Source organism: Myotis yumanensis, unplaced genomic scaffold (assembly GCF_028538775.1).
Source record: "Myotis yumanensis isolate MYYU_CA2020_CCGP unplaced genomic scaffold, mMyoYum1.0.hap1 SCAF_19, whole genome shotgun sequence".
In the NCBI taxonomy this organism is placed as follows: domain Eukaryota; kingdom Metazoa; phylum Chordata; class Mammalia; order Chiroptera; family Vespertilionidae; genus Myotis; species Myotis yumanensis.
This window is the reverse complement of record NW_027223770.1, coordinates 28,037,973-28,049,762: the sequence shown is the minus strand read 5'-3', so window position 1 is coordinate 28,049,762 and position 11,790 is coordinate 28,037,973. Positions and strand designations below refer to the sequence as shown.

At 68.6% G+C, this 11,790-nt stretch overlaps 1 protein-coding gene across 1 annotated transcript; it reads right to left on the bottom strand.

Moving 5' to 3' along the window:
* Positions 1-455: 455 nt before the first annotated feature.
* PIWIL1 (piwi like RNA-mediated gene silencing 1) lies at positions 456-9,918 on the bottom strand. Its single transcript, XM_070399600.1, has 20 exons — positions 9,841-9,918; positions 9,512-9,623; positions 8,524-8,649; positions 7,856-8,070; positions 7,591-7,712; positions 7,204-7,284; positions 6,555-6,752; positions 6,189-6,300; positions 5,983-6,109; positions 5,735-5,852; positions 5,232-5,346; positions 4,705-4,892; positions 4,228-4,300; positions 3,677-3,877; positions 3,506-3,609; positions 2,965-3,035; positions 2,666-2,819; positions 1,939-2,064; positions 664-811; positions 456-572 (listed from the first exon to the last, which is right to left on the bottom strand). Exons 1-20 carry the CDS (start codon positions 9,916-9,918, stop codon positions 456-458), a joined length of 2,586 nt encoding a protein of 861 aa, XP_070255701.1.
* Between the last annotated feature and the right edge of the window lie 1,872 nt (positions 9,919-11,790).

The window sequence follows — 11,790 nt, the reverse complement described above, 5'->3', positions numbered from 1 at the left end:
ATGAAGGCACTTCCAGTGGTTTAAGGGTCTGTTTATAACACAAAGCACTGTAACCACATTTCTCTCCAAACAAACAGAAGCCCTCCCAATGCATCTGAGAGGCCAACTTACATCAACTCTCAGCCCTGCTGGCGGCTCAGTTGGCTGAGCTTGTCCCCTTGTCCTGTGCACCAAAAAGTTGCGGGTTCGATCCCTGGTAGGGGCGTGTGCAGGAGGCAACCAATTGATGTCTCTCTCTCTCTCTCTCTCTCCCCACCCCCTTCTCTCTAGAAAAAAAAAATCAATAAAAACGTGTCCTTGGGTGAGAACTAAAAAACACTAATTTTTACCTATAACATACGTTGGCTGGTAGTGATGTCGGAATAAAGACCCTGGACGCCCCGGCCCCTGCCCAGTCCCCCAGGATGAGCGGCTGACGGCGAGGCAGGGCCCGCGCTGGCCTGGGAGCCGCTCGGCTAGAGGTAGTACAGGCGGTTGGACAGCGACAGGTTGGGCTCGCGGTGGATGCTCTGGCCCACGAGGAAGGCCAGCTTGTGCGCGTACTGGCAGGGCGCGGGCACGCGGATGACGCCCTGCGGGGAGCACAGCGTCAGGCTGGGGCCCGCCCCGCCCCTCCCGCCCCCGGGGAGCCCCCCGCCCCCCCGCCCCCCCCCCCCCACTCACGGGCCAGTTGTAGTAGATGTGGCACAGCTTGTACGTCAGCCGCTGGATGTGGTCGGGCTTCAGGCCGCTGCTGTCGTAGATGACGTTATAGTGCGTGGGCGACACGCTGCCGCTGCGCACGGCCTGGCTCACGATGAAGAAGTCATACCTGCAACCACGCCCGGGGCCTCCTGGGACCGGCTCCCCAGGCACGGCGCTCCCCGTCCGGCCACCGTGGGGACCCCCCTGGCCCGGCCCCGTGGGACGGCGGCTCCCCTGCTGCTGGGTTCGTGCGGAGGGCTGGGTCCTGGGGGCCCCGGGCCCACCCTTCGCTGGGGCGAACCACGGCTGCCGCCCGCCCACACCAGGGGCGCTGTCCCCCGGGTGCCCCCATAGAACCTGCCCTGCTGCCCCACTGCGCTCAGCAGAGACGCGCCCCCCCCCCCCCCCAGGATTTGGGGCGTCTTCACGAGGGAGCGAGCGAGAGGCACTGGGCGAGAGGCGGCCACAGGGGGCCCGCGGGGCGGCACGAGGAAGACGCCCTCGCGCTTTCCCGCTGCAGGTGGGCCCGCAGCCACCGCCCCTGACGCTGGAGGAGCGTGTGCTGAGGTCCGAGCTGACCGGTCAGGGCTCCGGAAGAGCGAGGCTGTGGGAGGGACTCGCCCGAGACCAGAGCACCGGCCCAGAGCAGGACCCGAGCCTCAGGCCCGTCAGCGCCGCCCGGTGCCGCCCGCTGTCTCCCCGGCACCGGGTCAGCGCCGGGCTGGGCGCCCCGAGGGCAGCAGGCCCGTGAGGCCCGCTCACGTGACTCCCCACGGCCGGAGCCCTGAGCTCCGTCCAGCCCAGCGCTGAGGGTGAGACGGGAACATGCTCCCCACTCTGCGCCCGGGCCCACTGCACCCCGGGAAGCAGCCTTTTTACAGGAAGTTCCCCGACGTTTCCATAGGAACACAGAAGCCGCCCTGACTCACTCTCACGAGGAGGCGTTCCCACGGATTATGCAGGCCCACGCCTGCAGCGTCCGGCTGCACCGTGTGCGTCACGTGTGTGCGTCACGTGTGCCGTGCGTGTCCTGAGTGGGGCGGCCCCGGGGCAGGGAGGGCTGTGCCTGCGGCAGCTGCGTCCCAGGTGAGCCTGACCCTGGACCCCAGGAGCCGGGAGCAGGACGCGGGGACAGGGCTCCGTGCAGACAGGACGGCGAGGAGCTCAGCCGCCTCTGCGTGCGACCGGGGCTGCGACCGGGGCCGGGACGCGGACTCCTCTGCTCAAAGCCCGGGGCCCGGCGGGCGGACTCACCACTCGGGGCGGGTGACCTCCACGTCGATGACGGTGCCCGGGAGCGGGTTCTGCAGGCGGCCCCCGGACTGAGCGAAGAACCGGGCGTTCACGCGCTTCTTCACCACGATCACCGTCAGCCTGGGGCTGGGAGGCCGGGGCCGTCAGGGCTCCTGCCATTAAAGCCCCCCCTCCCCGCTGGGGGCCCGTCAGGCCTGGAGGGAGGACGGAGGCGTGTGGTGGGAGACCCAGCGGCCCCGCCCACGCCAGGCCCGGGTGGCCGCAAGGCCTGCAGCCCGGGGCACCAGCAGCGCCTGCGGCAGGAGAGGCGCTCACGGTGAAGGGAAGGCTGAGAAGGGGAAGCTGCCGGGGGCCTCCCAGCCCACCTTCAGGGGCTGCTGCCCGGCACCAGCTGATGCCGGTGCCACCTGTGGGGGGGAAGGTCCCCCACGACAGGCCCCCAGCCTCTCGGACGCCAGGCCTGAGCTACGCCCACGCTCCACCCGACAGGGACAGCAGGAAGTCACTGTCCCCCCCCGCCACGGCCTCGGGGCTGCCCTGGGCTCAGGGCTCCAGGCTGCACCAGCCCCAGGTGAGACCCACCTCCCCCCGCCCAGCTCACAGGGACCCTGCCTCCCTGCGCTTCCCGTGCCCTGGGTGTCGGCTCTCGGTGGCTAGCGGCCCCCCTCCCCTGCCCCCTCCCGGCGGCGGGCGGCCGTGGGAATGAGGTCGGGGACACAGCGCTCACTTGTAGCCGCGGCCCACGGACTTGAGGCAGTCCAGGAACTGCGGCACCTCGTAGTTGACCAGCGTCTTTAGCTGCCCGTCGCCCACGCCGTCGCGGTACACGATGATGCGGCTGGGCATGTACTCGTTGCACGTGTTCCAGGCCCGCAGCGCGGCTGTGGCAGCCGGACACGCACGTGAGCCCGTGCAGCAGGCGGCACCCACCCCACTGGGCACGGGCAGGGCCGCGCTTCAGGGCAGGTTTACGGCGACGGGGACAGGGCAGGGGGTGGTGGCGGGGAAGGGGCAGCAGGCACTGACCTTGCAGGCAGACCTTGAGCCCGTCCACCAGCTCCTGGCCTCGGTCTTGAAACACACAGCGCGAGAACCAGCTGCGGAGGGAGCGCAGTCAGCCCGCAGCCCGAGCCTCGGCTCTAACCTGACCTGACCCTCCAGGACCTGGTGCATCTCTAAGTAACAGGTGCACGACCCTGAGCAACCCCACAAACTGGGACCTTTGTCCTGAGAGGCCAACACACGCATCCCGCATGGAGGCCTGTCAGCACCCCGGGGCCCGGGACACCCACTGTGACGGGGACGCCACACCCTCCCTGCGTCCCCGCGACCCCCTGCGTCCCGACAGGAGCCCGGGAACAGGTCGCTGTGTCAGACCCAGCGACGCGCACCCACGGGGGCTTCCAAGCCAAGCCCGTGTCCACCTGCAGCTGCCCCGGGGCCTCAGCATCCCGCACAGCCCGAGGGCCAGGACGGGGAGGGGGATGGGGACGGAGGCCGGGCGGGCGGGCGGGGCGGGCGGGCGGGCAGCCTACAGCCGCTTCCTCCCAGCCCCCGGCGGACTCACCGGGTCATGCCCTCGTTGATGCTGGCCACGAAGCCGGCGATGGAGCGCCGCCCGGCCGTGGTGTCGTGGTAGCAATCGATGCCCACGATCATCACCAGCTTCAGCTGCAGGGAGACCGCCGTCAGACGCGGGCCCGGGAGGGGGGGACAGCCCGCCCCGGGGGACACTCACTGGCATGTCCACCCTCCACAGCTCGCCCCCCATCTTGCAGTTCATCTGCAGGGCGATCTTGGTGGCGATGGCCATCACCGTCTGCTGCTTGCCCAGCGTCCGGGCCACCACGCACTGGCTGGGCGTCGGGCAGTCGGTGCACAGGTACTTCTTGATGGCGTCGTACTTGTCCTTCCGGTTACTCGACAGCAGGCAGACCACCTGGGGGCGGGGTAGCCGTCAGGGCAGCTCCCAGCGGGAGCGCAGGGGCCTCTCCAGTGCCCGGGGTTCAGCTGTGCCCTGTGCCCGGCCCCCCGGCTGTGACCTTTAAAGCTCTGGGGACCCTGGTTGTTCCAAGGACCCCCGCCCCCCGGACGCCAGGAAACAGGGACGTGGCAGCCCCGCCCCGCCTTCCGGGCACAAGCCCCCTGCAGGCGGCCACCTTTCAAGGGCGGACGCCGTGGGGGCCGTTTGGGAAGCCGATTAGAACCTTTGAGAGTGAACTCAGGCCTAACGTCTCCAGATGCCCCTTAGCCAGCGGTTCGGGACGCGGCTCTGGGCGGGCGACTCACTATCTGGGTGTCGGAGGTGACCTTCTGCTGCAGGACCCGCAGGTAGGCCTCCGTCCTGTCGTCCACCTCGATCCTGAAGGGGATGAGGACGACTGAGGAGGACGGACGGACGCGCAGCCCGGGAGCCCCCAGGCCCCAGCGCACACCCTGCCTCAGCCTCACACGTGTCCGCACACGGGCTGTGGGCCTGTATCGGCCTTTACATCATTGACGTGATGTGTTTTTTGTTAATCCTCACCCCAGGGTAGCTTCCTTGATTTTTAAAATTTTAATGTATTTATTTTTAGAGAGAGTGGGAGGGAGAGACATCGACTGGCTGCCTCCCACACGTGCTCCCAATGGCCCCGTGTGCACACGGCTGAGACTCTAACCACTGAGCCACGCCAGCCAGGGACTCCTGCTTCTGACACCTTCCGCTCGAGTCCCTCCCTCTGGTGCCCCTGCCCGCCTGGGGGGGGGGGGGGGGGCGGGGCTCACATGACCGCCTTCTTCATCTGGATGCCCATGGCCGGGGTGACCTTGAACAGGTTCTGGACCAGCGAGTTGGCCGCCTCGTAGTTCCTGCGCGTGTAGATCAGCAGCCAGTTGTCCAGCGGCTTCACGCTGATGAGCGGCGCGCCCCTCGTCTCCTTGGACCAGTCGGCGAACTGCGGGTTGTACTCGAACTGGGAGAGAGTGCAGACCCCTGAGTCGCGTGCCCAGCTGCTCCTCCCGGTGGAGGGCGGGGCGGCTGCAAGACGGGCTCCCGCTGCCTCTCCGACCCGGTGCCCTGGCGCATTCTCCGCATCTCCCAGCAAGCTCAGGGCCAGGTGGGACTCCCCCACGACCACGACCGAGCGAGGGCTGCTCCCACCTGCACACGCTCCCCACGGGGCCGTGGGAGGGAGCCATCACGTTAGCACGGCTCCGAGGCAGACAGACACTTGGACCCTCCAGCCACAGGGCTTGGGGTGACCCACGAAGGCCCTGGGGGAGCCCCCGCCGCCCGGGACCTCGGCGCCTACCGTCTTCCCGCCCTGGTGGATCTTCTCGGCCTGCAGGACCCGCCCCGAGAAGGACAGCAGGTTGGAGTCGAAGCTCAGGCCCCAGTCTCGCAGCTCCCGCTGGACGTTGTCGTCCCTGTCGAGGGGACACAGACACGTCGCCAGGCGAGGAGACAGCGGGCAGACGTGGGCGCACGGACCCCAGCCTGTCCGTCCGTCTGCCCCAGCTGAACCCTGGTGCCGACACGGAGACACCGAGCCCCCGTCCTGCCCGCCACCAGACCCCTGACTTAAAAGCCGAGGCCCAGACTACTCCTCAAGGAAACCAGCCCGCGGTGTCACAGGGAGAGCAGCGCTGCCCGCGCCCACGTGCTGTCTTATTTCCCGTTCCCGACAGAAGAGCTGCAGGGCCTCGGCTAGTGTCACTATCATTCCCCCCAGACACACGACCCCCCGCGGCAGAGGGACACAGCCCCCCCTCCCCCCGCTGTCCCCCTCCCCGCCCGCCCGGGTGGGGGGCTCACTTGTGGATGTAGTCGATGAGCCGGCCCACCTCGCGCTGCCGCTGCTCGGGCGTCAGCCTCGTGTGCACGGCCAGGTCCTTCATCACGTTGAAGTCGTTCCGCATCTTGTCCGTCAGACCTTCGAGGGGGGCGGTGACGAGGGGGCGGGGACAGGGTCAGGCCCAGGCCTGGTGCCTGCCGGGGGGTGGGGGGGGGGGGGGGCGGGCACGGTGAGGGCCAGCAGCCCGGGGCCCGGGCGGCGCACGCACCTGTGAGGTAGCACAGCTCGGGGATGAGCATGGCCGGGCCGGGGAGCACGCCGCCCGGGCCCCGCCTCCTCTTGGGCTGGCTGACCAGCACCGGCTGCTTCAGGTCGGTGATCTCCTGGTTGTATTGCTGTGGGGGGAGGGGCGTCAGTGTGCAGGGAGGACCGAGCGCAGCCTGGCGGCCCGGTGAGCGGGTGAGCGGTGTGTACCTTGCGGTAGTACTCCAGGAAGCTGACCTCCGAGCCGTCCGCCTTCTTGAAGGTGCTGTTGGGGTTCTGGTCCCAGTCGATGTCGTCCACGCGGTAGGTCTTGTTGTTGTACCTGCCGGGCAAGTGCGTTTACTGGGCCGAGATGGGGAGTCGACGCTGCAGCCGCGCAGCCCACGCGAGTCACGGAAGGAAAAGGAACAAGTGTCCTGGACCAGGCTGGGCGGGGAGGGACTGGACCCGTCGGGAAGTAAAACTAAAGCCAGCGCCTGCCCTTCCCGGGGCTGCTGGGAGGGAGGGAGGGAGGAAGGCTCCGGGCCGGCGAGCGGGACCCCCTAACGGGCCTGCGTCCCGGCGGCGGGGCCTCACTTGGTGAGCACGATGAGGCCGACCAGCTCCTTGGAGACCTGCTCCTGGAAGCGGTGCTCCTCTGTCTGCTGGTAGAGGCTGAACATGAAGTCCAGCACCGTCTCGCTGCGCAGCACCTTGTGGCTGACGTCCGTGCACAGCATGATGTTGTTCTCGTACTGCAGGATGGAGGTCGTGAAGCCGGGCCAGATCACCAACCTGCAGGCACACCTGTCTGTGGGCACCGCCCGCTGAGGGCACCCCGCTTACCCCCTCCTCTTCCCCCTCTCCCGTGTTTTACGGGCTCCACGTGAAGACCTGTCCCTGAGACGCTCACAATGTTTATCTGAAAGTCAGTAACTAACTTTATTCAAGTGTCCGTGTCCTGCCTGAGACTGGAAGCGGCCGGGCTCACCGAAAGCGCCTTGGGTTCTCGTTACTGCACCCAGCCCGGGCACCACCTGAGGCGCTGAGCCCCGAGGCCACGGCCCCAGCTGGAGGGCAGGCCCAGCGCATGTGAGGCAGCAGTGGCGTCACCCGTGACACGGTGGCACCCCATGGCCATTAAGGCCCACAGGGTCTGGGAGGTCTCCTGTGATTCGAGGCAAGTCCAAGGCCAGCGGTCACTCAGCCTGTGAGCGAGCCCAGGAGCTGCCGGCCTCACACACACCTGTGGTTCGGAATGTCAATCGGGTCACTTGGGTTGTAATAATTCCGTCCAATCTGCTGCAAATTCATGATCTTCAAAAGCCTGGGAGGTGAAAGGTCAGAGCAGAGGCGTGAGCACGGGGAGGAGAGCGCCCCCGCCCCAGGGAGCAGGCACAGCCCCGGAAGCTGAGAGCGGGGTGTTCGTAACACAAGTTTAAAGCGTGTCTGAGAGTCAGCCCAGAGGGGCCAGTGCGGCAGGACGTCCTGCCTGAGCCCGTGCGGTGGAGCCGGGGCCAGGCAGGAGCTGCGGGCTCCCACCCCCTGGGGGCTCCCACCCCCCCCCCGCGGGCTCACACCCCCTCCCCCTCGGGCTCCCCTTTTCCTCAGGAGCCGGCGGCACGGTAGGTACCTCCTGAAGATGATGTTGTAGAACTGCAGGCAGGTGGGCGAGGTGGGCGGGAGTTCGTTGGTCAGCGTGATGGTGATCTTCACGTGCTCCCCGTTCCGGGTCTGGCTGAACACCTCGGTCACCTGAGCCGGGGGGAGGGGTGTGTGTGTGTGTGTGTGTGTGAGGGAACCGACCCCTCCAGGGCGACAGCCAGGATCGCGGAAAGCGCTCAGGCCCGGCTGCGGCCAGTGCCCGGGCCCACCCTCCCCGCCGACCTCTGGCCGACCTTGTGCTGCAGCCTCTTGGGCAGGAACAGGATGGTCCCATCGAAGGCGTGGCAGCGCCCGATCAGGTCCTCGTGCTGGAAGAGCAGGGCCGAGCGCAGGCGGCGGGCCTCCATCAGCGGGCTGTAGTCGATGTGGTACTGGTACAGCGCCCACTGCGGCCGCGACGTCAGCCGGAAGTGGTTGGTGCTCAGCCTCACGATGATGCCCGAGGAGCCTGGGAGGCGAGCCCCTCAGTCAGCAAGCGCCAGTGCCCGTCCCGACACCTCCTGTGCCCGGGAAAGCCAGGCCCTGGGAGCGGGGAGCAGGCTGGGCCCTGGGAGTGGGGGGCAGGGAGCAGGCCGGGCCCTGGTAGCGGGGGGCAGGGGGGAGGCCCCGGCTGGGGACCCCTATCCCGTCTCTCATCCCACAGGCTCCTTCAGGAGTAAACCCTCCTCAGACTCATTCCCACGGGCCCACCAGAGCCGAGCAGAGGTTTAAGGCAGGCTGACCGCTCCCATCCCAGCGAGCAGGCGAGCAGCCGGGACAACTGTGACCTCCACCAAAGCCCCTGCAGGGGGCAGGGAGGGGGACGGGAGGGGGATGGGCAGGCCCGGCCCTGTGTCCGCGCTGGGGCAGGGCGCACAGCACACAGGGGCCGGCGCCCCCATGGAGAGCGTGGGGCACCCACCGGTCTTAGACTCTTTCACGTGGTCCAGGTTCTGCCTGGTGTTCACGCCGAGGTCGTGGAAATCTCGGCGGCGACCTCCTCGCTCGGCTAAGGAGAGCTCCTGGAACCCAGCGGAGATCTGGAGCTCTTAGAGGAGAGAGGACACTGTACCCCCCGCAACACGCGGGAGCCGGACGACAGGGCCCCGGGGCGTCGTCAGGAACACGGGCCCTGCCCGGGTGCTGCTCCGTGCGAACCCGTCTGCAGCTGCACAGTCTGCAACCTGAGCCGGTGCCGGGCCACGGCTACCCCAGCCTGGACCTCACTCCGCGTCCGAGGACCAACGCCACGCGAGGGACGGCGGCTTTGTCGTCCTGTGTCCAAAGCTAACGCGCTGCTCTGACGGGCGTGAGACGCAGGCGCACGTCACCCCCGTGCAGTGCGGCTCAGGGAGGAGGGATGCAGCCGGCAGCAGGCTCACGGCTGGGGGAGAGGACACCCCCTGGGACTCACAGGACCCACGTGGCCCTTCACTTGGGGTCTGTGCGCCGGCTGCTGGCCCACGTCTTACTCCACTCACACTCACACACACACACACGCGTGCACACACACTCAGACACACACACGCTCACACACACACTCACATACACACACTCACACCCACAACCACTCACACACACGCTCAGACACACACGTTCACACACACACACACTCAGACACACACTCACACTCAGATACACACACACACACGCTCACACACACTCACATGCTCACACACTCAGACACACACACGCTCACACACACTCACATACACACACACCCACACCCACACACACTCACATTCAGACACACACACTCACACCCTCACACACACGCTCAGACACACACACACACCCACATACACACACGCTCAGACACACACACTCACACTCAGACATACACACACGCTCAGACACACACACACTCACACACACGCGCTCTGCACTCGCCTTCACCTGGGCCTCTTCACCTTGTGACTTGGCTGTTGCTCCCACTGGTCCTCTCTGCCGCCCTCGGCCGACCAGGTCCGCGTCCGACAGGGGCTGCTGGGGTCGCGGCTGGCTGAAGCCCGGCTGCTGGCCCTGCGGGTCACGCCCGGGTCACACGGGAGGAGGGGACGGGTCTGCGCTCGCACACTCCTCCCCGTCGGTCATCACGGGGCGCCAAGTCCAGGGCCCGCGGACGCCCGGGGCTCGGGCCTGGCCGTCCCCGCGGGCCCCCCCACCTCCTGGGACACGGAAGGGGGCAGCCGGCCGGGGTGGGGGGGGTGGGGGGGGTGGGGACACGGCCCGCACTCACCGCGGCCGCGCCCACGTGCTGCACCATCTCCTGGCCGCGGGCCCGTCCCCGCGCTCGGGCTCGGGCGCGCCCCGTCATGTCTCTTTCTGGGAAGGAAGCAAAGGGGGGGCCGCGCTCAAGGCCACGGCCGACCGGCTGCTCCTCTGCGACCGGCTCCCACCTGCACCCCAGGGCCCACCCCCCGCCCCATCCCCGCCGGCCCGGCCTTCGCACCGACAGCCCGAGCCTGGCGGCCTGGCCTTGTTTTTTATAAATACACGTTCTTATTGATTTCCGAGAGGAAGGGAGAGGGAGAGAGAGAAACATCCATGATGAGAGAGAATCACGGACCGGCCGCCTCCCGCACGCCCCGCACTGGGGATCCGGCCCACGACCCGGGCCTGTGCCCCGACCGGGAATCGAACCCGGGACCCTTCGGTCCGCAGGCCGACGCTCTACCCACTGAGCCCCACCGGCCGGGCCTGCCCTTGTTTCCATAACCGGGGTGACCGGTCCACGGCCCCTCCCCAGGGCGCGGGCTGGAGCCCGGGGGCAGCCCGGGGGGCAGGTGAGGCTCAGGGGTTGAGCGGCGACCTATCAACCAGGGGGTCAGGGTTCAGTTCCGGGTCAGGGCCCAGGCCCGGGACGGGCTCCATCCCCGGCGGGGGGCGCGCAGGAGGCGGCCGGTCCGGGATCCTCTCCCCCCGGCGTCTCCGTCTCCCTCCTCCCTCCGCCCTCCGCCCTGAAACCAGTGAAAACCAGTGAAAACCAGTGAAATGTGGGGACAAACGCCCCCCCCCCCCCCGCCCTCCCCAGCGCGAGGCCCGGTGCTGCCCTCGCCCGGCCTCCAGGTCTCGGCTCTGCGGCCCCGGAAGCACCGGAAGCACCGGCCGCCCCAACAGCGCGGGCAGGTGGTCCCCGCGCCCCGCCCGACCTGCGCGCCCCGCTCCCCCCGCCCTCCCCGCCCTCCCCGCCCCGGGGCCAGGGCCGGGCGGACCCCCGCCTCACCGGCCTCCCGCCGCCCGGGAAGGACCAGCCGCTCTGAGCTCCGCCGCCGCCGCCGGACCAACAGCCGCTGCGCCAACGGCTGTGCACGTGGATCCCTCCGCGCCGGCGCCTCGCGCCTCGGGCTTCGCGCCCAACCGCCCCGCCCGCTGGGCCCGCGGCCCCCGCCCCCCGCCGGCCGCCCGGTCGCCGCGGCCCTGGCTCCCAATCGAGGGCGACGGCGGGCGCGGGCGCGGGGGCAAGTGGGCGGGGCCTTTCCCGGCGGATGGACACGGGCTTCGCGGCAAAGTGCGCAGCACGTGATGCGGCCAACGGCGAGGCCAGGCGCCCTCGCTGCGGCCTGATTGGCTGCCGCGAGGATGGCGGTTTCCAGGAGGCGGGGCCATCTGACCACGCCCATACAAGCCCCGCCCCGGCCCCGCCCCGCCCCCTGGCCCCGCCCAGGCCCCCACGTGCTCCCTGGAGCAGAACAGTTCGAGGGCTTGGCTTGCGGAAGGGGGACCGGAGGGAGCGGGGGGCTTGGTGCCCTCCCAGCGCGGGGAACAGGGCCCGGTGCGCTCTGAGCGCCCGCCCGGCGGTACAATGGTGGCCCTAACCTTGGGCTGGCCCTGACGTCTAGAAGTTAGCTCCTCCCTCAACCAGGGAAATGTAATTGGAATGTTCACCCCGACCTCCCCAAACACCAGGGCATGGCAAGGCCAGGACGGCAGGCGGCTGCGTGCCTGACAGACTTAATTTTCCAAGTCGACCGACTGTGTGCTGGGTGCGTGCGCGACAAGGTGCCGGGCAGAGGGCCCGTTAACCCAGAGATGGCTCCGCCCGGCCCTGGGAGTCCCGGCTCCGCAGGTTCCCTAACCTGCATCTCCAATAAGTTCCACGTGATACTCGTGCACTTGTCCAGGGTCCAGGTTGACAGGGGTCACTGGGCTACAGGCCGGGGTGACCGCCACAGGGGTTTGCTGCCTC